The 26220-nt window shown below is 41.7% G+C and overlaps 2 protein-coding genes across 2 annotated transcripts in view; both read right to left on the bottom strand.

The window, feature by feature from the left end:
* The window catches only part of ZNF606 (zinc finger protein 606), a 55398-nt gene that overhangs the window by 16455 nt on the left and 12723 nt on the right, over window positions 1–26220 (bottom strand). The window contains 2 exon segments of the mRNA XM_089901956.1: window positions 726–834; window positions 13576–13648. Coding sequence (XP_089758082.1) covers window positions 726–756 — 31 coding nt within the window. The 5' untranslated portion in view covers window positions 757–834; window positions 13576–13648.
* The window catches only part of LOC149744528 (uncharacterized), a 46076-nt gene continuing 20702 nt past the window's right edge, over window positions 847–26220 (bottom strand). The window contains 3 exon segments of the mRNA XM_089903472.1: window positions 847–1280; window positions 1901–13692; window positions 13695–14012. Of these exon segments, the coding sequence (XP_089759598.1) occupies window positions 12887–13692; window positions 13695–14012 (1124 nt within the window). The 3' untranslated portion in view covers window positions 847–1280; window positions 1901–12886.

The raw sequence follows: 26220 nt of genomic DNA, 5'->3' as shown, positions 1-26220 counted from the left end.
AGGATCCGGTTAGGACAAGGAAAGGAAAGAACTGTGACACCAATCCTAGTGACAAAAGGCTACAAATGGAAAAGGAGAACTGTCTCACTAATGCGCAAAACAAAATTCCATAAGTAGAGACCAAGGACGTGTGAAACAAACCCAACATAAGCTAGATTTATAGCAGAAATGCACAGGTGGGTCACTTTCAGGAATTTTATTGATATGATACAGCAACAGAACAATTAAGGACAGAACTCCTTAAATAGGCTGGAGAGGTATTTGATAAAATTTAACATTACTTAATTTTTAAAAAATATTAGGAAAAAGATACTCCTTTGATATCTTTAATGACAGATACATGAAAGCTCGCTTAAAGATAAAACACACCACTGACCCTATTTTAACATTGTTCTTATATCATAAACCACTGCTATATAATAAGAAACAATAATAATAGTAAAAAAATATGGGAGTAGTAGAGAAATTTTGGTTGTACGTACGACTGTCATACAAATCACTAGAAAATCTCTTAAAACTAATGAGACTTCTCAGGAGATGACTATGAAATACACAAAAATTACATTGACTTTAATACAAACAACCAACTTTTTAAAGAAATCTCACTCAGTTCTAATTCTATACCAAGACAGAGAGACACCCCCCTCCCCAATCCCAAAAGCCCTCAGCCCCTCTCCAGCAGATCATTGCTGGGGAGGCCCAGAAGAAACAAGATTTGTACTCACCCCAGGAAGCCCACGGGTTGATGGCTGCCATCCTGCAGGATTAATCCACCAGGAGCTTGCCCAGAAACAGTGGATTTGGGTGATTATTGAAAGCAACTGCAATACCCACCTAGTGATAAAAGTGTAAAAAGACAAAAAATGGTCTTTCCTCACAGAAGATCCAGTGGGAATAAAGAGAACACATCCACAGAAACAACAAAAGACTCCTACAGAGCATTATAAGAATACAACTTACATGTCAAAAACACAACAGAATTTCTTAAGAGAAATGAAGGGTGACAAGAATTAGCTGAAAAATGGGCACGTTCCAGAATAAGAGAGCAGAAATTTGTCAACAGTTCTCAAGAGACAGCTACTGACAAGAACAAGGTAGCTTTTCTGTTGATTTAACGAAAATTACTATAAAATCTACGTACAACCTTCACATGTAAGTGGCTGTCTAGAGCAGAAAGCAGGAACGGGGGAATGACTGCTTAATGGGTTCAGGGGTTTCTTCCTTGGGGGTTGTTATGAAAATGTTCTGGAATTATATAGTGGTGATGACTGCACAACGTTCTGAAAACACAACAAAATCACTGACTTGTACGATTAAATGGTTAATTTTATGTTACGTAAAGTTTATCTTAAAAAAAAAAAAAAATCCACCTGGAAGACCTACCAGGCCCAAGTCTGTCTGTCTCTTCTGGTGCAGAGGCCAAAAGAAAGCCGGGTTTGGAGCCCAGACCATCCCCAACTCCCTAACTTCTAGGCTTATTTATGCAAGTCCCGCACCTCTCTGAGGGCCCGACGCCCACTGGCAGAGCTCTGCGGATTCCTGGGAGCGTGCATAAAGCACTGGGACGCCCACTGGGCACCAGGAGCACCGGGATCTGCGCCCGAACTCCAAGTCGGCACACTGAGTATTCTGCACTATTGCCTGCAACTTGACAAAGTCCTCGATCACTGTACGTTTAAAGGAGCCCTGGGCTGTTCCCAACCCCCTTTTGACCTGCCTCTGCGTCAGATGAGAACGGACTCGTACGAGAAACGCCCGCCAGGGAAGGAAAGGTGGACTCCCCGGAACGGCCTCGGAGGGGTCCTCGCCTCCTGCTTCCTGGCCTCCCACCCCGGATTTCCTCCGCAACCCTGCCGCGGGTGCGATGCTCTCAGCCCGTCCCGGGAACGGCCGGACTCACCTGGTTCGCAACCACCGGCCTCGCACCCCTGAGGGCCAGTGCCCGCCGCTCTTCGCGGGCGACTTAACAAGCTCGCGTTTGCTTCGCCGCGGACGTTCGGCCCGGCTCGCCCGTGCGTCTGGGGTTCCCGCCCGGAGGACAAAGGCCTGACGCGCAGGGCTCACCCAGGCCCGCCCAGTTGTTCCAGCGCGGCCGCGAGGCCGTAGGCGGGCCGAGGGACCTGCCCTGGCGTCGCGCCCGCCGCGAGTGTAGGCGTCGGCTCTCTCCACCCGTTCTCCCGACCTCCCGGCCAGCGGCAGCGGCAGCGGCAGCGGCAGCAGTAGCAACCCCACGGACTGAGCGACCGCCTCACCTCAGCAGCGGACAATGGCGGTCGCTCCCCCCACCCACCCCGGCCCGGCGTCGACCGGGACGCTCCGCGCAGGCTGCTGGGAGTGGTAGTTCTAGGCGGAGCGCTTCCGGTTAGACCTTGGCAAGTTCCTGGAGGTGCTCGGCCTCCGAGTTCCTCCTTCTAGGGATTTACCCAGACCGCCGTGCCAGAGACCTCGGCGAGGCGGGCGGTGCTTTCCCAGCCGCGGACCGCGCTGCCAGCCACCGCTGCCTGACGTTAGGGGGCCTCGGTAAATCGCCGGTCGGCGAGCCTGTTTGCCCGTCCGTAAAACGGCAGCTCGCTGTAGCCGCACTTAGCAGTGGGAACTTGGTTGAAGTCTGAGCACTTTCCTTTTCGTTCAGTAGTTAAAATATTGTAAGGAAGTGGTTCTTAGGATACCCTTTTCGGACAAGGAACCTAATTTTGAGCTTCCCCTCACATATGAAGCCCTACTCCTTGTTACCGAGACGAATTTGAGTCCACTGGACCGAGGCCTCCTTCCCAGCTGTGTTGGGGGTGACCCTTGCTCAGAGCTCCCTAGCCCCTTCCTCCTTGCTCCTTATTCGCCATGCCTGTTCATTTCTCCACCCTAGTTTCGACTGATTAGTTGGGGGGACAGCATGGTGGTCAGAGAGAGGGTGGCCAATTGCAGAGAGCCTTAGGGGCATCGGAATGGCTCTGGCTGTGAGCCGGGGCATGGTTCTGAGCAGAGCAGTCATGGGCTCTGGCCTCCTCAAAGGATCACTCACTCTGGCTTCTGTGTGGAGAGCAGAGTTAAAGAGGGTGAGGGAAGGACCGGAGTGACCTTTGTACCAATGCAGTAATCAACGTGGGTGGTGATCCGTGGTCAGATTGTGGAAATGTTAGCGTTCAAAAGGTAGCGCCAACAGGCAGTAGGTTAAAGGTTGTGCATCATGGGCTGCAGTCCAGTCTGTAATACCCAGAACAAGGAAGGGCATGGAGGAGGCCTCTCAATGCAGACCAGTTCACCAAGGCCCGGTGGGGAGTGGGTTACAGGTGTGTGATGATACTGCTTCCCTCATACCCAGGCGCTCTCCTACTTCAGGTACCCCAGCTTGTTGGATGCTACCTTGTTCTCTCTGTCATGAGGTGGCAACGCTGGGGCGAACAGCCATCTTGGATGCCACATTATGGAAGTCTGGGCTACGTCTGAGCTGTTACTGAGGTTTCTGAGTGGGGAGAGACCAGAGCAGTAGGAGAATATAGGTTGTCTGTGGACATGCCCTTCCTCTGAGAGGTGCCCAAAATGTGGTCACCCCATGCCACGTGAAGGGCTTCAGCTGGTTCCATTTCCTCATAACCAGATAAGAATAAAAGGTAAAGGGGGGGGGGCTTCCCTGGTGGCTCAGTGGTTAAGAATCCACCTGCCAATGCAGGGGACACAGGTTCGAGCCCTGGTCTGGGAAGATCCCACATGCTGCAGAGCAACTAAGCCCGTCTGCCACAACTACTGAGCCTGCGCTCTAGAGCCCATGAGCCACAACTACTGAAGCCCGCGCACCTAGAGCCCATGCTCTGCAACAACAGAAGCCACCGCAATGAGAAGTCTGCACGCCACAATGAAGAGTAGCCCGCACTGGCCACAACTAGAGAAAGACTGCACGCAGCAAGGAAGACCCAATGCAGCCAAAAATAAATAAATAAATAAAACTTAATTTTTTTCTTTTTTTTAAGGTAAAGGGAGGAGGAGTCCAGGATACATTACTTGGAACAAGTAGGGTATTTTATGAACTGGGTTGTAGGGTCGCCAATAGTATAATAACTAGCACAAGTCAGGTAGACTTGAAGTTACCTTATGCTCTCAAATCCTAGGATTAACTCATCTTCTCCAGCTAAGAGTCCAAGAGTCACTAAGGTCAACACTATGGGATTCTGAGTCCCCCCAGAAGGATGTCAAGATGCTTCTCTACTGCTGGTGACCATGCAGAAGCTCCCCCTTCCACAGCTTTTCTTTGCCACCAGTTCACCATTCAGCATCCAAATTCTCACATCTCTGGAATTTAACGTTAGACGTCTGCTCGTTTCTCTTTTAAGAAAAACATGTAAAATATAGTAAACTCGTCAGAGATTCAATTAAACCCTGTGAACACACTCCTAAGCTGAAAAAAAAAAAAAATCAACCTACAGGCTGAAACACCTGTGTTTCCCTCGCCAACAGAAACTCCCCTTCCTCCAGAGGCAGCCACTATCCTGAATGAGATGTGGATCACTCCACACATTTCCTGAAACTTTACATGCCTGTATTCGAAAGCAATACAAAGCACGTTTTGCATTCATATAAATGCATAAGATTTCATCTGCAACTTGCATTTTTTGCTCCATATATAAGGAAAGATTTATCCTTTCAGTGTTGTTTTTTTTTTTCCATGTGGCATGTGGCATCTTAGTTCCCCAACTAGGGAATCGAACCCGGCCCCCTGCAGTGGAAGCATGGAGTCCTAATGCATTATTTAAAAACTGCATTATTATTATTTTTGCATTATTTTTTTGACGTGGACCATTTTTTAAAAGTCTTTATTGAATTTGTTACAGTATTGCTTCTGTTTTATGTTTTGGTTTTTTGGCCATGAGGCATGTGGGATCTTAGCTCTGTAACCAGGGATCGAACCTGCACCCCCCTGCACTGCAATGCAAAGTCTTAACCACTTGACAGCCAGGGGAGTCCCAACAACTGCCTTTTTATATGCTTGTAATGAACAACTGGAAATTGAAAATAGTAAAAATACCATTTACCACAACATCAAAAACTATGAAATACTTAGGGATAAATGTGACAAAAGATGTGAAGAATTCATACATTGAAAACAAAATATTGCTGACAGAAATTAAAGAAGACCTAAACAAATAGAGAAATATACTTGTTCATATGTTAGAGGACTCAATATTGTTAGGATGTCAATTATCTTCAAATATATAGATTCAATGCACTTCCAATCAAAATCCCAGCAGGAGTTTTTGTAGACATGGAATCATATGAAAATGCAAAGACCTAGAATAATAAAAACAACTCAGAAATGAAGAAAATTGGACAGTTAGCACTATCTGATCTCAAAAATTATTATAAAGTACATAATCGAAACAGCATGGTATTGGTATAAACAGATACACCAATGAAACAGAATATATAGTTCAGAAATAATCCCATACATCTATGGATAACTGATTTTTTACAACGGCACAGAAGGCAACACAGTGGGAAAAGGATAGCCTTTGCAACAATTTTAAAAAAAAGAACTTTGATCCTTAACTCACACCGTGTACAAAAATTAAATAAAAGTGGATCAACAATTAGAACCCAATTTTTGAAAAAAGGGTAAAATATTTTCATGAAAGAAGATGGGCAAATGACAAAAAGCACTTGAAAAGATGCTCAACATCAATAGTAATTAGAGAAATATAAATTAAAACCACAATCAGTGGCTTCCCTGGTGGCACAGTGGTTAAGAATGCAGGGGACACAGGTTCAATCCCTGGTCTGGGAAAATCCTACATGCCACAGAGCAACTAAGCCCATGCACCACAGCTACTGAGCCTGCGCTCTAGAGCCCGTGAGCCACAACTACTGAGCCTGCGTGCCACAACTACTGAAGCCCGCGCACCTAGAGCCCCTGCTCTGCAACAAGAGTAGCCACTGCAATGAGAAGCCCGCAATGAAGTACCGCAATGAAGAGTAGCCCTTGCTCACCAAAACTAGAGAAAGCCCACGCGCAGCAACAAAGACCCAACACAGCCAAAAATAAATAAATTAAATAAATAAATTTATTTAAAAAAAAACAGGGCTTCCCTGGTGGCGCAGTGGTTGAGAGTCCGCCTGCCAATGCAGGGGACATGGGTTCGTGCCCCGGTCCGGGAAGATCCCACATGCCGTGGAGCGGCTAGGCCCGTGAGCCATGGCCGCTGAGCCTGCGCGTCCAGAGCCTGTGCTCCATAAACGGGAGAGGCCACAACAGTGAGAGGCCCACGTACCGCAAAACAAAACAAAACAAAACAAAAACACAACGAGAATCCAATACACATCTACTGGAGTTGCAAAAATCAAAAAGACTGACTATACCAAATATTGATGGGGATGTGGAGGAACTGGAACTCTCATACTTTGCTGATGGGAATGTAAAATGGTATAACCACTTTGAAAAACAAAATGACAGTTTCTTAAAATGCTGAACTTACACCTACTGTATGATCCAGATGTTTTAATCCTATTTATCCAAAAGGAAATATATGTCCATACAAAGACTTGTACACTATACTAGTGTTCATAGCAGCTTTATTTGTAATAGCCCCAAACTGGAAACAACCCAAATGTCCACCAACAAATGACTGGATAAACAAATTGTGGTAGATCTATAAAATGGAATACTAGTCAGCAGTAAAATGGAATGACCTATTGATACATGCAACAACATGGATGGATATCAAAATAATTATGCTAAGTAAAAGAAGCCAGTTCCCCCTCCCCCAAAAAAAGAGTATGCAACATATCATTCCATTTATATACAAGTCTAGAAAATTCAAGCTAATCTATAGTAACCGAAAGCAGACCTGTGGTCATTTGGGAACAGAGGAATGGGGAAGGATGTGGAGAGGTAGGAGGAGGGACTTCAAGGGGCATGAAGAAACGTGCGGGGGTGATGGTCATATTCATTTTCTTGATTGTGGTGATGGTTTTACAGATTTAAACGTCAAAATTGGAACTTCCCTGGAGGTCCAGTGGTTAAGACTCAGCGCTTCCATTGCAGGGGGCACGGGTTCAATCCCTGATAGGGGAACTAAGATCCCACAAGCCGCATGGTGTGGCCAAAAGAAAAATAATTTTTTAAAAAAAGGTCAAGGGGAAAAAAAAAGTCAAGTGGACTTCCCTGGTGGTCCAGTGGTAAACAATCTGCCTTCCAATGCAGGGGACGCAGGTTCGACCCCTGGTCAGGGAACTAAGATCCCACGTGCTGCAGGGCAACTAAGCCTGTGTGCCTCAACTAGAGAGAGAAGCCCGCACACCCCAGCGAAGGATCCTGCATGCCGCAGTGAATATCCCGCGTGCTGCAACTAAGACACGATGCAGCCACAAATAAAATATTTTTTTAAAAGGTCAAAATTTATGAAATTGTACACTTTAAACACGTGCAGTTTATTTTTATTTATTTATTTTTTTGGCTGCGTTGCGTCTTCGTTGCTGCGCTCGGGCTTCCTCTAGTTGCAGTGAGCAGGGGATAGTCTTCATTGCGGTGCGCGGGTTTCTCATTGTGGTGGCTTCTCTTGTTGCGGAGCACAGGCTCTAGGCACAAGGGCTTCAGTAGTTGTGGCACGCAGGCTCAGTATTTGCGGCACACACGCCCCAGAGCGCATGAGCTCAGTAGTTGTGGCTCACAGGCTCTCGAGCACAGGCTCAGTAGTTGTGGCGCATGGGCTTAGTTGCTCCACAGCATGTGGGATCTTCTAGGACCAGGGATTGAGCCCGTGTCCCCTGAATTGGCAGGTAGATTCTTAACCACTGCACCACCAGGGAAGTCCATGTGCAGTTTTATTATGTGTCAATTATATTGCAATTAAGCTAATTAGAAAGTCTTTTAGGAGAAAATACAAGATACTATTTTTAGGACCCAAACGTAGTTGGGATTTTGAACTGAAGACATAAAACACAAACAATGAAAGAAAAAAGACACTTTTTAAAATCCTTCTTTTCTTCAAAAGACACCATAAACAAAGTAAAAGACAGGACTCCATGCTTCCACTGCATGCACAGCTTGAGGAATCCCAGTTCCCCCACCAGGGATTTGAACCCAGGCCACGGCAGTGAAAGCACAAAATCCTAACCACTAGACCACAAGGGAACTCTCTGCAATTAATTTTTTTGAGTACTTAGGATTTTTGTTATTTCAACTGTTTAAAAAACAACAAAAACAAAATGGAAAAAGATCTTTCCAAAATAACTGGATATTTACCTAAGGAAATTATTCTCACATAAAATCTCTAGAAGAACATCATTAACAACAACAAGAAAAAGTTACTGTGGCCAGTAACACTGAAAATGTTCCTCTTTTTATAGCAAAACACAGGCCATGGCAGTGACAGTGCTGAACCCTAACCACTAGACCACCAGGGAGCTCCCTGCAATTTTTTTTAAAAAATTATTTATTTATTTATTTATTTGGCTGCACTGGGTCTTAGTTGTGGCATGTGGGCTCTTCTTTGCCACGTGCCAGATCTTTAGTTGCGGCATGCGGGCTATGTTAGTTGCAGCATGCAGGATCTACTTCCCTGACCAGGGATCGAACCTGGGCCCCCCGCATTGGGGGCGCAGAGTCTTAACCACTGGACCACCAGGGATTTTTGAATATTGATCTTGTATTGTGCAATCCTGCTATACTCACTTGCTAGTCCTAATAGTTTTTGTTTTCTTTTTTGATTCCATCAGATTTTTTACATTGAAGATCATTTAATCTGTAAATAACAGATTTTACTTCTTCCATTCCAATACGGATTCCTTTTATTCCATTTTCTTGCCAATTGCCTTAGCTAGAACCTCCATTACAATGTTGAATAGAAGTGGTGAGATCAGACATCCTTGTCTTGTTCTCATCTTAGGGGTAAAGCATTCCATTTTTTACTATTGAGTGTGATATTACCTGTAGGTTTTTGTAGATGCCTTTTATCACGTTGAGGCAAGGGACATGAAAGAACTTGCTAGCGTAATGGAAATGTTGTGTCTTGATATGCATTTGTCAAAAATGATTCAATGGTGCATCTAAGATATGAGCACTTCACTGTTCTGGGTACACGGCAAAATTCTAGGCTAAGGGGATTCTCAGGATGAGAAAATTACTTTTGCACTTGGAGTTCTTCCTGCCCCAAGTTTGGGGCTCTGTTCCACCCACTCACAGTTGTCCAGGGCTCTGCTGCTCTCTCCTTCTTTGTTCAGAGTTGCTCTAGCCAATTTTGAGGCCTACCTGCACCCAGACCAGTTGCTTGTCCCCAGCGTGCTCACCTGTGAGGGGGCCACCTCCTTGAAATGCATCAAGGCTTCCTCGCTCCCAGCCCCTCTTTGGTAGTGTACCATAAGAGAGTATAATTTTTAAACTTTGTTTTACTCATTGTTACATTGGGAGCTAAGATTGTTCATGCACTCCTACATCTTCATTGGAAACAAGTTTGGTGTTGTCATTTTCTTTAAACCTACCTCTGTGATTAAAATGTAGTCAGGGGGAGAATCACAGGTGAGGGCCCCAGTAAGCTGTTAAGGATCTGAATCTTAAATTCTGGATAAAATGGGAAGACACAGGAACTTTCTCCACAGAGGCTGGCATGACAGGAGTTAACGTTTCAGCAGGAATTCTACCTGCTGTTTGAAGAATAAACAGGTAAACAAATCTTTGCAAACTCTGATAAATGGTGTGACGAAGGATCAGCTAGGTCTGGTTGGTCATAAATGTCCTTTCTAAAGTGATGTTTAAGCCCAGACCAGAAGGATGGGTCTCAGCTTCCCAAAGGTTATGCTGGGTGGACTGTGGTTCCAGATGGAGGGAAAAACATTTGCAGTCACCTTGCCAAGATTCCAGGAACCAGAACAGGGCCAGTGCAAGGCAAGCAGGGTGAACACCTGGGACAGTGCTACGGTGGGAGCATTCAGAGGCAGGCAGAAACCAGACACAGGCTGAGAAGTTACTTATTCTGGGAACTGTGCTGAATAAGTAAGCTGCATGTGTATCAAATGGTACACATTCACTGTAAACAAAATCGCTTAGGAAAAGGTAGAGCAAACATTGCTTAAAAGTCCCATTACCCATAGATAATCAATGTCAACATGTGGGTGACATTCTTCCACAGAGTTCCCCTGAGATTTGTGGTTTCATAGAGTTGGGATCATCCAGGTTGTTATGAACCTAATTTTGTCTCCCAACAATATGCCATTTAATTTCTGCACCATAGTTACTTAAACATTCTCCTATTGGTGAGCATTTCTTATTTTGCTGTTACAAACCGTGCTATAACAAAGGTCCTAGGCCCGTGTGCGTTCATAACTGGGCAGTTATTTCCATGGGTGAGACTGCTGAATCAACTCATGAGCATACTTTACATATGGACACTTCTAACCTGACCACCCTATAAAGAGGGTGCACCCATATAACCACCCATGGGTGCTGAATAATAGGGTCCATTTCCCTACTAGTTTTGCCTACATCCAACACAGTCTTTTAAAATCCTTGCCAGTCTTTACCTGTCAGTTAGCCTCCTGGGACTGAATTTTCTGCAGTCTAAACAGAACTTCCTTACTAGGATTTTTGTATTAAATGAGGTTACTTAGACTGAATGCTTGGGATACTGCCTACCTCATAACAGGTGCCCAAGTATATACTTTTATCACTTTTATTTATATCTCTTTGATTACTGATGAGCTCATACACTTTTCCATGTATTTATTGTCCATATGTACTCCTTTTGTGAACTGCCTGCTCATACGTAAGGACTGGTGAGCAACCTTGCCTTGGTCCTTCCTGAATGGAACAGGAACGGCTCTAGATCAGGGATTGGCAAAGCTTTTCTGGCATTTTGGCTTTTCAGGCCATGCGACCTCTTTCACAGCTACTCTACCTCATAAAGCAGCTACCGACAACATGGAAATGAGTGGGTACATGCTATGTTCCAACAAAACTTTACTTACAAAAACACATGGGCCAGATTTGGCCTGTGGGCCCTAGTTTGCCAACCTCAGCTCTAGTGCCACCATTAAGCCTGATATCATCATATTATAAAAATACTTTTTCCGGGCTTCCCTGGTGGCGCAGTGGTTGGGAGTCCGCCTGCCGATGCAGGGGACACGGGTTCGTGCCCCGGTCCGGGAAGATCCCACATGCCGCGGAGCAGCTGGGCCCGTGAGCCATGGCCGCTGAGCCTGCGTGTCCGGAGCCTGTGTTCCGCAACAGGGAGAGGCCACAACAGTGAGAGGCCCGTGTACCGCAAAAACAAACAAACAAAAAAAATACTTTTTCCGTTACCAGGGTTTTTTTCTCCCCCGAAATAATAAATATTAAATTTTATCAGCTTCTTTTTCATTAATCATTGAGATGACTTGTTTTTCTCCACTGCTTGATTCAAATAGAGCATGGTAGTTGTATATTTCCTAATACAAAGTACCCGTTTACTGGAGTGATTGTTCCTAAATCCAGGTGTACTCGCTGTAATGTCTGATCTGGAACTTTTGCATTAATATTCCTGAGAGATATTGGCCTTTTTCTTTCTTTGAGCTTTGACAGACTGGTATCACAAAAGAGGTAGCATTCAACTCTCTATATGTTCTGGAATAGTTGTATATCAAAGAGTTTTCTATTTCTTGAAGGTGGAAATAATTCAGTGATAAAATAGCTTGGACTTGAAATTTTGTGGAGTAATTCCCTGAGAACTTTTTCAATTTATTCTGAAATGTTTAGTCTATTAGGTTTTCTGTGTCTTCTTCAGTCAATATTATGTTTTCCTAGAAAACTGTCTTTTTCATCTAAGTTTTTCAGGTGTGTTAACACAAAAATGTACAAATCTTATGATATAATTTTCTCTATGTTTATTTCCCTTTTCATTCCCAATGGTGCAAATCTGTGTGTTATTTTTCTTGATCGTGTTAGTTTGGAATTTATAGTTTGTTCTTCTCAGAATCATCTTTTACCGTGTATTTTCTCCTTTTATCACTATTACATCCTTGTTTCTGCCTTGATTAGAAATATTTTTTTTCTAATTTCTTGTGTTTAGCACTAAATTTATTTCCATTTCTTCTTGTTTTTGCTACTTTAGTGCACCCATTTCTAATGATTCAGACTGACATTTGAGCTTCTTTCTCCTCGTTTTTTTTTTTTTTTTTTTTTTTTTTTTGCGGTACGCGGGCCTCTCACTGCTATGGCATCTCCCGCTGCGGAGCACAGGCTCCGGACACGCAGGCTCAGCGGCCATGGCTCATGGGTCCACCCGCTCCGCGGCATGCGGGATCCTCCCAGACCGGGGCACAAACCTGTGTCCCCTGCATCGGCAGGCGGACTCTCAACCACTGCGCCACCAGGGAAGCCCCTCCTCCTTGTATTTTTATTTGTTGTAAAACTGTACCAATTTTTAGAGAAACATAAAAAGGCCCAGTATTCCCAGACTCTTATTAAATTAGCTATGTTCATTTCTGTTTTCTTCTAAGCCCTTGTCCAGATGCACACATAGGATAACACAGCCACAACAATTCTGCACTTCTCAGTAAACATTACAGGTGCTTTCCGTATTTCTACACAGTGTTCATAATAACAGTTTACGGTGACTTCCTGAAACAAATTAGAAGTACCCTAACTTTCTATCATTGGAGAACAAAGAAGTAAATCATAGCACTCTGGCTCTTTGAAATAGTACATTGAGTCTTTGAGTCAAATATCATCAACCTATTCTGACTTCTCAGCAACGGCCTTTCCCACACTGGTTGATTGTATTAACTAGTATTATTGAAGGGAGTTTTGATTTTACTAATTATTTTTCATTGGCAATTTACCCAGGTATCAAATACCACCCAGTCTCAGCCCTTCTCTGGAAATGGTTAAAAAAAAAAAATCTACATATACTTGTATAGCTTTTGTGAATTAAAATGAAATGTGTAATTTCCTCCCCCTGGTATGAGTTCTTTGGTGCCCAATAAAGTTAGAACCTTGATTGAAAGCTTTCCTACACTGATGACATTCATACAGTTTCTCTCCAGTGTGTGTTCTCTTATGTTGAGTGAAGGATAAATGAAAACTGTAAGTTTTCCCACATGCATTACATTTGTAAGGTTTCTCTCCAGTATGTGTTCTCTTGTGCACATTAAGATTACACCGTCCACTGAAGGATTTTCTACATTCATCACATTTATAGGGATTCTCTCTAGTATGAGTTCTCTGATGTACATTAAGGTGAGAATTTTGGCTAAAAGATTTTCCACATTTATTACATTTATAAGGTTTCTCAACAGTGTGAATTCTCTGGTGCAAAATGAGGTGAACAATCTGCCAGAAAGATTTCCCACATTCATTACATTCATAGGCTTTTTCTCTACTGAGATTTCTTAGATGGTGAGAAAGAGATGAAAGCTTCTTAAAGGCTTTCCCACATTCATTACATTCATAGGACTTCTCCCTACCATGAGTTCTCATGAACTGAGAGAGGTGTGACCTATGGGCAAAAAAATTCCCACTTTCCTTATATCCGTAACATTTTTCTCCAGTATTAATTATCTCATGTGTAGAAAAGTATATGCTCTGGTTGGTATATTTACCGTGCTCATTCAACTTACACAATTTTTCCAGGACTTTTCCACATTGATTGCCTTTACAAGATTTCTTTTCTACCAAGATTTCCTGATGATTCTGAAAAACAAAATTATGCTGTAAACTGTGAACTCCTGAGTCAGTTTATTAAAATGTTCTTTGATAAGAAATCTCTGTGAAGAAACAAAGTCGGAATAGAAGCTGCATTTCCCCACAACTTCAGCATTTTCCCAATCCCCATCCGGGGTCACTAGTTGCCCTTGTTCATATTCCACTGGCCCCACACTAACACTGTACATCTTCTGCTTTTCGGATTCATCCTCAGATTTCCAGTCATCTGATATGGTAGAACACCAGGAATCACCCATTGTGTATCTTTCCAGGTTCATGCTGCTGGGTAATCTGTCACCAGAAATGGCCTCTGTTGATGGTGACTCTTGCCTTTTAGGTCTGTTCTTCCATGCTGGAAGGAAATGAAAAACAGGTGCTTGGGAAAAAAAGCTCCTAGAGTGAGAATGATGAGATAAAAGCAACAAGATGTGCACAATACAAGTAGATGTTTTTAAATATCAACTAAGGGAACAGATGGAACTTTGAGAAGAGAAGCCACAAAATGTACACACAGAACAAGAGGAATCCACAGGAAGACTGATCAGCTAAAAAAGTCATCAGCAAAACAGGGGGAGAAGACATATTAGGGGAAACATCATGGAATAAGCAGACATCCCAAACATAAAATATTCTGAACAGCCACCCCTCTTTAATCCTTAGATATCTCCAAATTCTGATCCATCTCCCTAGTTAGGTCCATTCCTCCTGTAACTGACATCATATTAACCTTCCTAACAAACAAGTTTCACAATGTCAAGAGGATACCTCTTGATCCAGTCCTCCCGAGCACTCAGAATCAGGGTCAAACTACCACAGCTCTCCTTGCTCCATTTTCTGCTGGGTTTCTTTAGTTCTCCCTGTAAGTGACCATTTCCCTCATTAACACACAATTCCTGTCTGTTTGAGCCCTGTCTGTTTTGATCCCCAAGGTCTCAGGTGACAGCAACCCTTCCCTTTCTTCTCATCATTCAGGTCACAACTCCCAGGTCACCTCCTCTAAAAGACCCTCTCTGACCTCCCCTCCTATATGGGTTACTCCTCATTTTCCAGCTCACTGTCCTGTTTTATCTGCTGCTCAGCACTGGTTAGCGCTATTTAACATCACCTTGTTCGTTTGGTCCTTTATTGTCTGCTCTTCCCCAGACACCAGCATAGCACTGGTAGCTCTGTCGGTGCCTGAGACATGTCTGTGAGGTGGACAGAGGGTACACAATTGTGCTCCTGCCAGGTGGGGAGGCCTTACATTCCTGTCCACAGGGAGGAGGCTATGGAATTGTCTGTGAGGAGGGTTTTGCAAAGTCAAGCAGAGCAAAGGAGGGGACCCAGAAACCTGCAGTGGGTTTCTCCATGAGTCCTTAGCTGGACCCTAACTGCAAATGTATCGGAAAAGGCTCTCAAAGACCTGGCAAAGAACAGCTGCTAGGTTTCTGAGCAGAGGTTTCAGGAGTTACACAGTGTTGGGAGGCATTAGAGTTCTGACCCAGCTTGGGCAAAAGAACATCAGTAAGCACCCAAGGCATTCAGCTGAAACCCTAGAAAGCTACATCCCAGAAGGAAAGACCATGCCCAAGAATAAGGGCTACACCCAAGGATTAAGCAAAATCAAAGTAACTCTACCTTAATCAATCCTAAACCAAGCCTCATCAGGATTAGGGTGATTTGTAATTATTTAACCGCCTACCAAAACAAAATTCACACTCTTTAGTAGAAGATAACAATCTATAGTCCCTACAAGGTATCATCCACAGTGTCCAGTACACAAAAAAATGACTAGAATCAGGAAATGTAAGAATCAGGAAAATGTGACACATAATCAAGAAAAGAAAAGTCAACAAAAACAGATATCCCAAACATCAGAAGTAGCAGGAAAAGATTTTAAAATTATTATAAACATGATAAATAATTTCATGGAAAAAAAAGAAGAAAAGAACCAAAAAAATTCTACAACTAAATAAAAATATAACATCTGACGTAAACCATGAATGCACTTAACTGCAGTCTGGACACAGTAGAAGAAAGGATTGTGAATTAAGGCAGGTAGGTGGAAACTTTATGATGATACAAAGGAAGTGAAAAGAATGTAAAAACAGAGCATCTGACATAGGATTAATGTGTAACGTGTAATGTTAAAGCAGAGAGACAGAAAGCAGCAGAAGGCATATTTGAAGAGATGTGGGAGAGTTTTCCTAGATTGATTAAAGGCACCATCCTATAGATCCTACAAGCTCAGCAAACTCCAAACAGAATCATTTCCAAGAAGACCTCACCTAAAACATCACAATCTGTTGAAAACCAAATAAAAAGTAAAAATCTTAAAAGTAATCAGAAAAAAACAACAGATTATATTCATGGAACAACAAGAAGGAAAACAGCTGACTTCCCACAAGAAACAATGGAAACAAGGAAACAAAAGACAAACATCTTTTTTTTTTTTTTGCGGTACGAGGGCCTCTCACTGTTGTGGCCTCTCCCGTTGTGGAGCACAGGCTCCGGACGCTCAGGCTCAGTGGCCATGGCTCACAGGCCTAGCCGCTCCGTGACATGTGGGATCTTCCCGGACCAGGGCACAAACCCGTGTCCCCTGCATCAGCAGGCAGACTCTCAACCACTGCGCCACCAGGGAAGCCCCAAGACAAACATCTTTTTTCTTTTTTTCCCCACATCTTTATTGGAGTATAATTGCTTTACAATGGTGTGTTAGTTTCTGCTTTACAACAAAATGAATCAGTTATATATATACATATGTTCCCATATCTCTTCCCTCTTGCGTCTCCCTCCCTCCCACCCTCCAGATCCCACCCCTCCAGGCCATCACAAAGCACCGAGCTGATCTCACTGTGCTATGCGGCTGCTTCCCACTAGCTCTCTACCTTACGTTTAAAGCTGAAAGAAAAAACCTAAAATTTTATATCCAAGAAAAAAATCCTTCCAAAATGAAGGCTTAATAAAGACATTTTTAGGCACGCATGCGCATACACACACACACACACACACACAAAGTGGAGAGAATTTTTCATCATCTGAGCATATCACAAGAAATACTACAGCATATTTTGTTGTTGTTTTTACATAGAGTAGTTTATTCACTATCATTCTACAGTCATAAGAAATGATATAACAATAAAACTGAAAGGTAACTAACATAATCCTGATGATGAAACTCAATAACAAAGCAGGTACCCGAAACTGAACATCGTTTAACAAAATGGAGGAAAAGCCACGAGCTGATGTTGTCTTTTAACCCTTGACCCTCCATCTTTTCACTACTGCATTCAGCCAATATTCCTTACTAGTACTGGCTTCTATCAACTGCCTGCATAACCTGGGTTTTAGAAGATTACATGTCTAACTAGAAGCCTCTCCCCTTCCACCATTATCCTTCATAACAGCAGGAGTATAGCTATGTACATTTATTTCCTGGCAAATGTTCTATCCCTAAGGTCTGATATTTATAACATTAGCATTTAAATTGTATTATTATCTTTCAAAAACTATTCTTCTGTTTGTTAAATCAATTATCATCGATGTTAATTTTTTATCTACAGGTAATTTCTGTTGCTAATACTCTGTGGTGATAGTAAAGCAACCTCAAAACTCTAGCATAAGGTTACCCTCTGAGAGTTAATCTAGTAAAATTAATAAATAATGACTGAGACTCATCACCTGTATAAATAAGCAAAGTGTCAATTATTGTAAATGTCTGCCTCAATCTCAACTAGGGTAACGGCAGTCTGATCTTGGGGAGAAATTACTGATATGTGATGTTAAGTAAGAAAGCTAGAACCGAATCAGTACAAGAAAGATCATAATAATAGAAGTAACTTGGATGGTGGTATTTGCAAAGCACTGAAATCTGGCATGTTACATCTGTTAGATTTATAACCTGATATATAACAAATATTTACTGAGTTAAGTAATCTGAACTGAGAATAAAGAAGCCAGATATGGTGATAATGTTGTCCTTACCCTAATAGATGTTTACTGTTCAAGGGCAACAACCTGCAGAGAAAATCTTATGATTCTGACGTTTGACATCACATTTTTTAGCATGTCATTACACACTTCAATGTATGATAAATACAGCTAGTAAAGTCATTCTAAATGACAGTCTCTGGGGGAAAACTATACATGAAAACCAGATTTCCATTTTACCCCCTCCCCACTTAATTTCCATTTTTTAATGTAACTTTTTTGTTGAGCCCATATTAAACACTTACCAAAACAGAATCAAAAAAGTGAAAGGTCACAGGCAGTGTGGGTTTAAACTTTAAAGCACCAAACCCAGAGACACAGGAACTGAACCATCAGTTCTAATCTCATTAATTTGTTTCCTGTAGATGCTCTCTGCTCCCTTAAAAACAGTTCATGAACTGCACCTCCCTCCCAGAGAGAAGTGAGACACATGTGGGAGCCTCATCCAGGCTGGAATGACAGAAGCAGCAGCCAAGACTTTAGAATGATGACAGACTCATCTGAAGTCTCCTCCGGGTACAGTAAGTTTTTTAGCCTGAAAGGAAACCATCAAAGACAGAAGCCTGGGTCTGCAGAAAGGAATGAAGAGCAACCCCAAAGCTAATTAACTAGGAAAAAAATATTGTACAAAATTACTTTTAAATTTCTTTAAAATGCTGGTGACCGTATAAAGCAAGAATAATAACAATGCATAGGTCTTCCCTGGTGGCACAGTGGTTGAGAGTCCGCCTGCCGATGCAGGGGACACGGGTTCGTGCCCCGGTCCAGGAAGATCCCACATGCCGCGGAGCAGCTGGGCCCGTGAGCCATGGCCGCTGAGCCTGCGCGTCTGGAGCCTGTGCTCCGCAATGGGAGAGGCCACAACAGTGAGAGGCCCGCGTACCGCAAAAAAAAAGAAAAAAAAAAAACAATGCATAATGGACTTACATAATATGTAAAAAGTGATATATACGACGACAGGGAAAACTGCAATTATACTAATATATAAGTTCTTACATTAAGTGGCATAATATTAATTCCAGGTAGATTATTATAAGATAAAATTTGTATTGTTAACCTTAGAGCAAATAAAACATAAGATTATACCATATTACAAAGACATAAAGCTAAGAAGAAATAAAAGGAGATGAAATGGAATAAATACCCAGTTAATCCAAAAGAAGGCAGAATGGAAAAACAAAGGTACAAAGACCAGATGAGACAAACAGAATAACAAGGTGGCAGACATAAACCCAAACATATCAGTAATTATATAATAAATACAAATTTACTGAACAAATTAAGAAATAAGACTGCCAAAATGGATTACAAACAAAACCCAATTAAATGCTGTTTACAAGAGACTCACTTTAACATTTCAACAGGTGAGTTGAAAGTAAAAATAAAGAAAAAGACATGTGGGACTTCCCTAGTGGCCCAGTGGCTAAGGTTCTGCGCTCCCAGTGCAGGGGGTCTGGCTTCGATCCCTGGTCAGGGAACTAGATCCCACATGCAATCTTTGCATGTGGCACTGAAGATCATGCGTGCGGCAACTTAGACCCGGCGCAGCCAAATAAATAAATATTAAAAAAAAAAGTGTATGTTCAATAGGAAGACTGAACAATCTGCCATGTCATTAAGCCCAGTAACATAGCTTCAAAATACATGAAGCAAAAATTGATAAAAAATATTCAGAGATACAAACTACTATGTATAAAATAGATAAGCAACAGGATATATTGCACAGCACAGGGAAATACAGTCATTGTTTTGTAATAATTTTAAATGGAATATAATCTATAATACTGAATCACTATTTTGTACACCTGAAACTAATATAACATTGTAAGTCAACTATACTTCAATAAAAAAATAAAGTTATGCTAGCTTCATAAAAACTTTAAGTTTTCATCACAAGAAATAAAAAATTATAGCTATGTGGTGATAGATTTTTAACTAAACTTATTGTGGTAAGTATTTCAAAAAATATATATATATCAAGTCATAATGTTGTACAGCTTAATGTAATACAATTTTACATGTCAATTATATCTCAATAAAACTAGAAAAAGAAAAAAGAATTGATTTAAAAAAATAAAGAAATCCAGTAATGGTTGGAGATTTTAACACTCTTCTGTCAGTAGCTGACAGAACAAGCAAACAAGAAAATCCATGAGAATAAAGTGTGCAACACAACTAAGCAACTCGACTTAATTGACATTTATCACGCACTATGCCTAACAAGAGCAGAATACACATTCACTAAAATAGATCATATGCTGTCTCATAAAGACATTTCTCAATAAATTTAAAAGAACTGGATACATACAGAATATGTTATTTGACCACAATGGAATTAATCTGGCCATCCATAATAAAAATCTCCTCATATTTAGAAATTAAACAGTGTATTTTACAAATCAAAGAAGAAATCGGTTTCATATATTCAAAGAACTGACCGCTAATGAAAATATAACATATGAAAATGTGCAGGATGCAGTTAAAATAGGCTTAAGGGAAAATGTGTAGCTATAAATGCAAGCATCAGAAAGGAAGGATTAAAATTAATGACCCAGAGACTTCCTAGGTCCAGTGGTAAAAAATCCGCCTTGCAATGCAGGGGACACGGGTTCGATCCCCGGTCAGGGAACTAAGATCCCACATGCCACAAGGCTGCTAAGCCCACATGCCCCAACTACTGAGCTCACGCGTCTCAACTAGAGCCCACATGCCACCAACTACAGAGCCCTGGAACATGTGCGCCACAACTAGAGAAGAGAAAACCCTCACGCCACAACTAGAGAGAAGCCCGAGTACCACAACGAAGAGCCCGGGCCACAAGGAAAGATCCCGCATGCCTCAACAAAGATCCCGCGTGCCACAACTAAGACCCTATGCAGCCAAAAATAGATAAAATAGATAAATAATAAATAAATCTTAAAAAAAAATTAATGACCTAAGCTTCTACCTCAAGAAGCCAGGGAAAAGGAAAGCAAATTAAACCAAGAAAAAGGAACAAAATAGTCAAGTGGGGAAACCAACAGAACAAAGGCAAAAAAAATACCATCATGACAATACATGCATGTAGAGTATTTGATAAAATATAATGCCCACTCATGATAAAAACTCAGCAAACTAGGAATAGAGTGCCCTCAATCAGATTGCCCTCAATCAAATAAAGGGCATCAGATCACATTTAATGGTGAAATATTGAATGCTATTTCTTGGTATCATGAGCAAGGCAAGTATGTCCATTCTCACTTTTATTCAAGACTGTACTGGATAATCTAAAGTGACAGATATCATATAACAATGGCTGTCACCTCTGGGGGTACTAACTGGAGAGGGACATAAAGGAAATATATGGGGAGATGAAAATATTCTATGTGTGGATTAGAGTATGGGTTACATAAATATACAGTTCTAAAACTTTACTGGACTGTCCTCCTAAGGACAGCATGTCTCACTGTTAAGTACTAGAGATCCTAGTCAGTATAGTTCACATTAAATAAGGAAAACATAAAGGCTGGAAAGGAAGAAGTAAAGCAATTTTTTTTTTTTGTATATGACATGATTGTGTAAGAAATCCAAGGAAACTAACAAATTCTAGAACATGTAAGTGATTTTAGCAAGTTCACAGTGATGAAATAAAATTTATATTTTAAGGCAGGACAAGAAAAAATTAAACATAAAATTCTCTGTGTTTGTTTGGGCCTTCTCCCTCCCTCCCTAATGTGCAGCATGAATCTGCATTACACATTAACCAGAGGTCCTCAAAGATGGGAGTGCCTGCTTGACGGTAAAGATCAATTTTTTTCCCTTTCTTCTGACTCTAGAAACGTAACTTCTTAAAAGAACAGCATTCTTGGGACTTCCCTGGCGGTCCAGTGGTTAAGACTCCACACTTCAAATGCAGGAGGCGCACGTTCGATCTCTGGTTGGGGAACTAGGGTCTCACATGTCGCGCAGCGCGGCAAAGAAAAAAAGAGAACAGCATTCTTTCCCAACTCTTTAGGGGTCATAGTGACTTGCTGCTCGCTTTGTACGTGCTTACCTGGACTATCTTTGGAGAACTTTATATAAAATATAAGCATTTTGATGTACCGCCCTCCTACTCTCAATAGGAGGACTCCCACCACTATCAGGATTCATGCCTAAATGAATGATTATTCAAGAAATAACAAAAAACAATACTATTATCCTACCCACACTCATAACTACCACAGCACTGCTCAACCTGTACTTCTACATACCACTCACGTACTCCACAGCACTGACCTTATTCCCCTCTACAAACAACATGAAGATAAAATGACAATTCAACTCTACAAAACAAATAATCCTTTTACCAACCATAATCGCAGTATCCACAATACTTCTACCTCTCACACCAATACTGTCAATCCTAGAGTAGGAATTTAGGTTAAACCAGACCAGGAGGCTTCAAAGCCCTAAGCAAGTACAATTTACTTAATTCCTGCCTAATAAGGATTGTAAGACTGTATCTTACGTCAATTGAATGCAAAGCAAACACTTTAATTAAGCTAAATCCTCACTAGATGGGAGGGATACAGCTCCCATGAACTTTTAGTTAACAGCTAAATACCCTAATCAACTGGCTTCAATCTACTTCTCCAGCCACGAGGAAAAAAAAGGTGGGAGAAGTCCCGGCAGGGTTGAAGCTGCTTCCTTTAATTTGCAATTCAAAATGATCAATTCACCACGGGACTTAGCAAAAAGAGGACTTAACCTCTGTCTTTAGATTTACAGTCTAATGCCTGCTCGGACATTTTACCTATGTTCATAAATTGCTGATTATTCTCAACCAACCACAAAGACACTGGTACTTTATACTTACTATTTGACTCTTGAGCCGGAATGGTGGGCACTGGCCTAAGCTTATTAATTCGCACTGAACTAGGCCAACCCAGAACACTGTTTGGAGATGACCAAATTTACAACGTGGTAGTAAAGGCCCACGCATTTGTAATAATTTTCTTTACAGTTATACCCATTATAATTGGCGGGTTTGGAAACTGGCTAGTACCCGTAATAATTAGGGCGACCAATATGGCTTTTCCCCGTATAAACAATATGAGTTTCTGATTACTCCCTCCTTCTTTCCTATTGTTACTAGCGTCATTAATAGTTGAAGCCGGTGCGGGTACAGGTTGAATTGTATATCCACCCTTAGCTGGAAACCTAGCATACGCAGGAGCTTCAGTTGACCTTACTATTTTTTCTCTACATTTAGCTGGTATATTCTCAATTCTTGGGGCTATTAATTTTGTTTGTTTGTTTTTTGCAGTACGCGGGCCTCTCACCGCCGCGGCCTCTCCCGTTGCGGAGCACAGGCTCCGGACGCGCAGGCCCAGTGGCCATGGCCCACGAGCCCAGCCACTCCACGGCATGTGGGATCTTCCCGGACCGGGGCACGAACCCGTGTCCCCTGCATCGGCAGGCGGACTCTCAACCACTGCGCCACCTGGGAAGCCCGGGGTTATTAATTTTATCACTACTATCATCAACGTAAAACCATCCGCTATGACCCAGTACCAAACACCACTATTCGTATGATCAGTACTAATCACAGCAGTATTGCTTCTACTATCCCTACCTGTCCTAGCAGCCAGAATCACCACGCTATTAACTGACTGAAACCTGAACACAACTTTCTTCGATCCTGCGGGAAGAGGAGACGCAACCTTATATCAACAGCTATTTTGATTCTTTGGACACCCTGAAGTATACATTTTAATCCCACCTGGATTTGGAATGATCTCACACATTGTAACCTATTACTCAGGTAAAAAAGAGCCTTTCGGGTATATGAGTATGGTATGAGCTATAATATCAATCGGGTTCTTAGGGTTTATCATATGGGCCCATCAAATATTCACATTAGGTATAGACGTTGATACGCGAGCATACTTTACATCAGCCACTATAATTATTGCTATTCCTACAGGGGTGAAAGTATTTAGCTGACTGGCAACACTCCATGGAGGCAATATTAAATGGTCCCCGGACATGAGGTGAGCCTTAGGTTTCATCTTCCTTTTCACAGTCGGCGGACTAACAGGTACTGTCCTAGATAATTCATCATTAGACATTGTCCTTCATGATACCTACTATGTAGTCACACACTTTCACTATGTGCTCTCAATGGGAGCTGTTTCTGCTATCATAGGAGGATTTGTACACTGATTTCCACTACTCTCAGGATATACACTCAACATGAGCAAAAATTCACTTCGTGATCATATTCGTGGGTGTCAACATAACCTTCTTCCCACAACATTTTCTAGGCTTATCTGGCATGCCTCGATGATACACCGACTATTCAGATGCCTATACAACATGAAATACTATTTCATCAATAGGCTCATTCATCTCATTAACAGCGGTCATACTGATAGTCTTCATTATCTGAGAAGTATTCACATCCAAAGGAGAGGTATTAACAGTAGAACTTACTACTACAAATTTAGAGTGGTTAAATGGATGTCCTCCACCATACCACACATTTGAATAGCCAACCTACGTTATCTAAAGTAGCCAAGAAAGGAAGGAATCGAACCCTCTTTTATTGGTTTCAGGCCAACATAATAGCCGCTATGTCTTTTTTCATGAACGAGGTATTAGTAAAATTTTACATAACTTTGTCGAAGTTAAGTCACAAGTGAAAATCTTGTATACTCTATGGCATATCCCTTCCAACTAGGTTTTCAAGACATAACATCACGCACGATAGAAGAATTGCTACATTTTCAAGACCACACACTGATAACTGTTTTCCTAATTAGCTCCTTAGTTCTCTATATTATTACGCTAATACTTACAACTAAGCTAACACATACTAGCACAATAGGTGCACAAGAAGTAGAAGCTATCTGGACTATCCTACCGGCTATTATCTTAATCTTAATTGCCTTGCCATCATTACGAATCCTTTATATAAAAGATAAAATCAACAATCCATCTCTTACTGTAAAACCTATAGGCCACCAATGATACTGAAGCTATGAATATACAGACCACGAAGACCTAAATTTTGATTCCTATATAATCCCAACACTAGACCTAAAACCAGGAGAGCTACGACTGCTAGAAGTAGATAACTGAGTAGTTTTACCTATAGAGATAACAATCCAAATACTAATCTCCTTCGAAGACGTATTACACTCATGCGGTACCCTCCTTAGGCCTAAACACAGACGCAATCCCAGGGGACCTAAACCAAACAACCCTAATATCAACACGACCAGGCTTGTATTACGGACAGTGTTCAGAGATCTGTGGGTCAAACCATAGCTTCATGCCAACTGTCCTTGAGCTAGTGCCCCTAAAATACTTTGAAAAATGATCCACGTCTATGCTATAAACTCATTAAGAAGCTAGATTAGTGTTAACCTTTTAAATTAAAGACTGAAAGCTAAAGTTCTCCTTGATAGCATGCCACAACTAGATATATCAACATGATTTACTACTATTTCATCTATATTTCTAACATTATTTATTATATTTCAACTAAAAATCTCAAAACACATCTACTACCCCAACCCAAAATCAGCACTCACTAAAGTGCAAAAACAATCTGCCCCTTGAGAAACAGTATGAACGAAAATCTATTTGCCCCTTTCGTAACCCCAATAATAGGCCTCCCTGTAGTCGTTCTAATCATTATATTCCCAAGTATTTTATTTCCAACATCAAAAGGACTAATTAATAATTGCATAATTTCCCTTCAACAATGACTAATTCAACTCACATCAAAACAAATAATAGGTATCCATAATCATAAAGGACAAACCTGATCACTAATACTAATATCACTCATTCTAGTTATTGGCTCAACCAATCTCCTTGGACTATTACCCCACTAATTTACCCCCACCACACAGCTCTCAATGAATGTGGGAATGGCCATCCCCCATGAGCCAGTGCCATCATTACCGGTTTCCGTAATAAAACAAAAGCATCCCTAGGCCACTTCTTATCACAAGGTCCACCCACCCTCCTTATCCCTATGCTAGAATTTATCGAAACTATCAGCCTATTGTTCATCCAACCGGTGGCACTGGCTGTATGACTAGAGCCAATGTTACAGCAGGCCATGTACTGATACATCTAATCGAAGAGACAGCCCTAGTGCTAATAAGCACCAGCACATTCACGGCTCTCATTACATTTATCATTCTCGCCCTACTCCCCATCCTCAAATTCGCTGTTACTATAATTCAAGCCTATGTATTCACCCTCTTAGTAAGCTTATACCTACCTACATAGCAACACATAGTGGCCCACCAAACCCACACGTATCACATAGTAAATCCTAGTCCTTGACCTCTCACAGGAGCTCTTTCAGCACTTCTCATAACATATGATTCCACTTCAACTCAATAGTTCTACTAATACTGGGCCTACTAACTAATATTCTAACAATATATCAATGATGACGAGACGTCATTCGAGAAAGCACTTTCCAAGGCCACCACACACCAACCGTCCAAAAGGGACTTTGAGACGGAATAATCTTATTTATCGTATCAGAAGTCCTATTTTTTACCAGCTTTTTTTGAGCCTTCTACCACTCAAGCCCCGCCCCT

The sequence above is a fragment of the Delphinapterus leucas genome, chromosome 20 (assembly GCF_059928025.1).
Source record: "Delphinapterus leucas isolate spDelLeu-1000000601 "Yukka" chromosome 20, BTC_Dleu_Yukka2, whole genome shotgun sequence".
In the NCBI taxonomy this organism is placed as follows: domain Eukaryota; kingdom Metazoa; phylum Chordata; class Mammalia; order Artiodactyla; family Monodontidae; genus Delphinapterus; species Delphinapterus leucas.
Note: the sequence above shows the minus strand (reverse complement) of the source record. Positions and strands in the feature narration are given on the sequence as shown.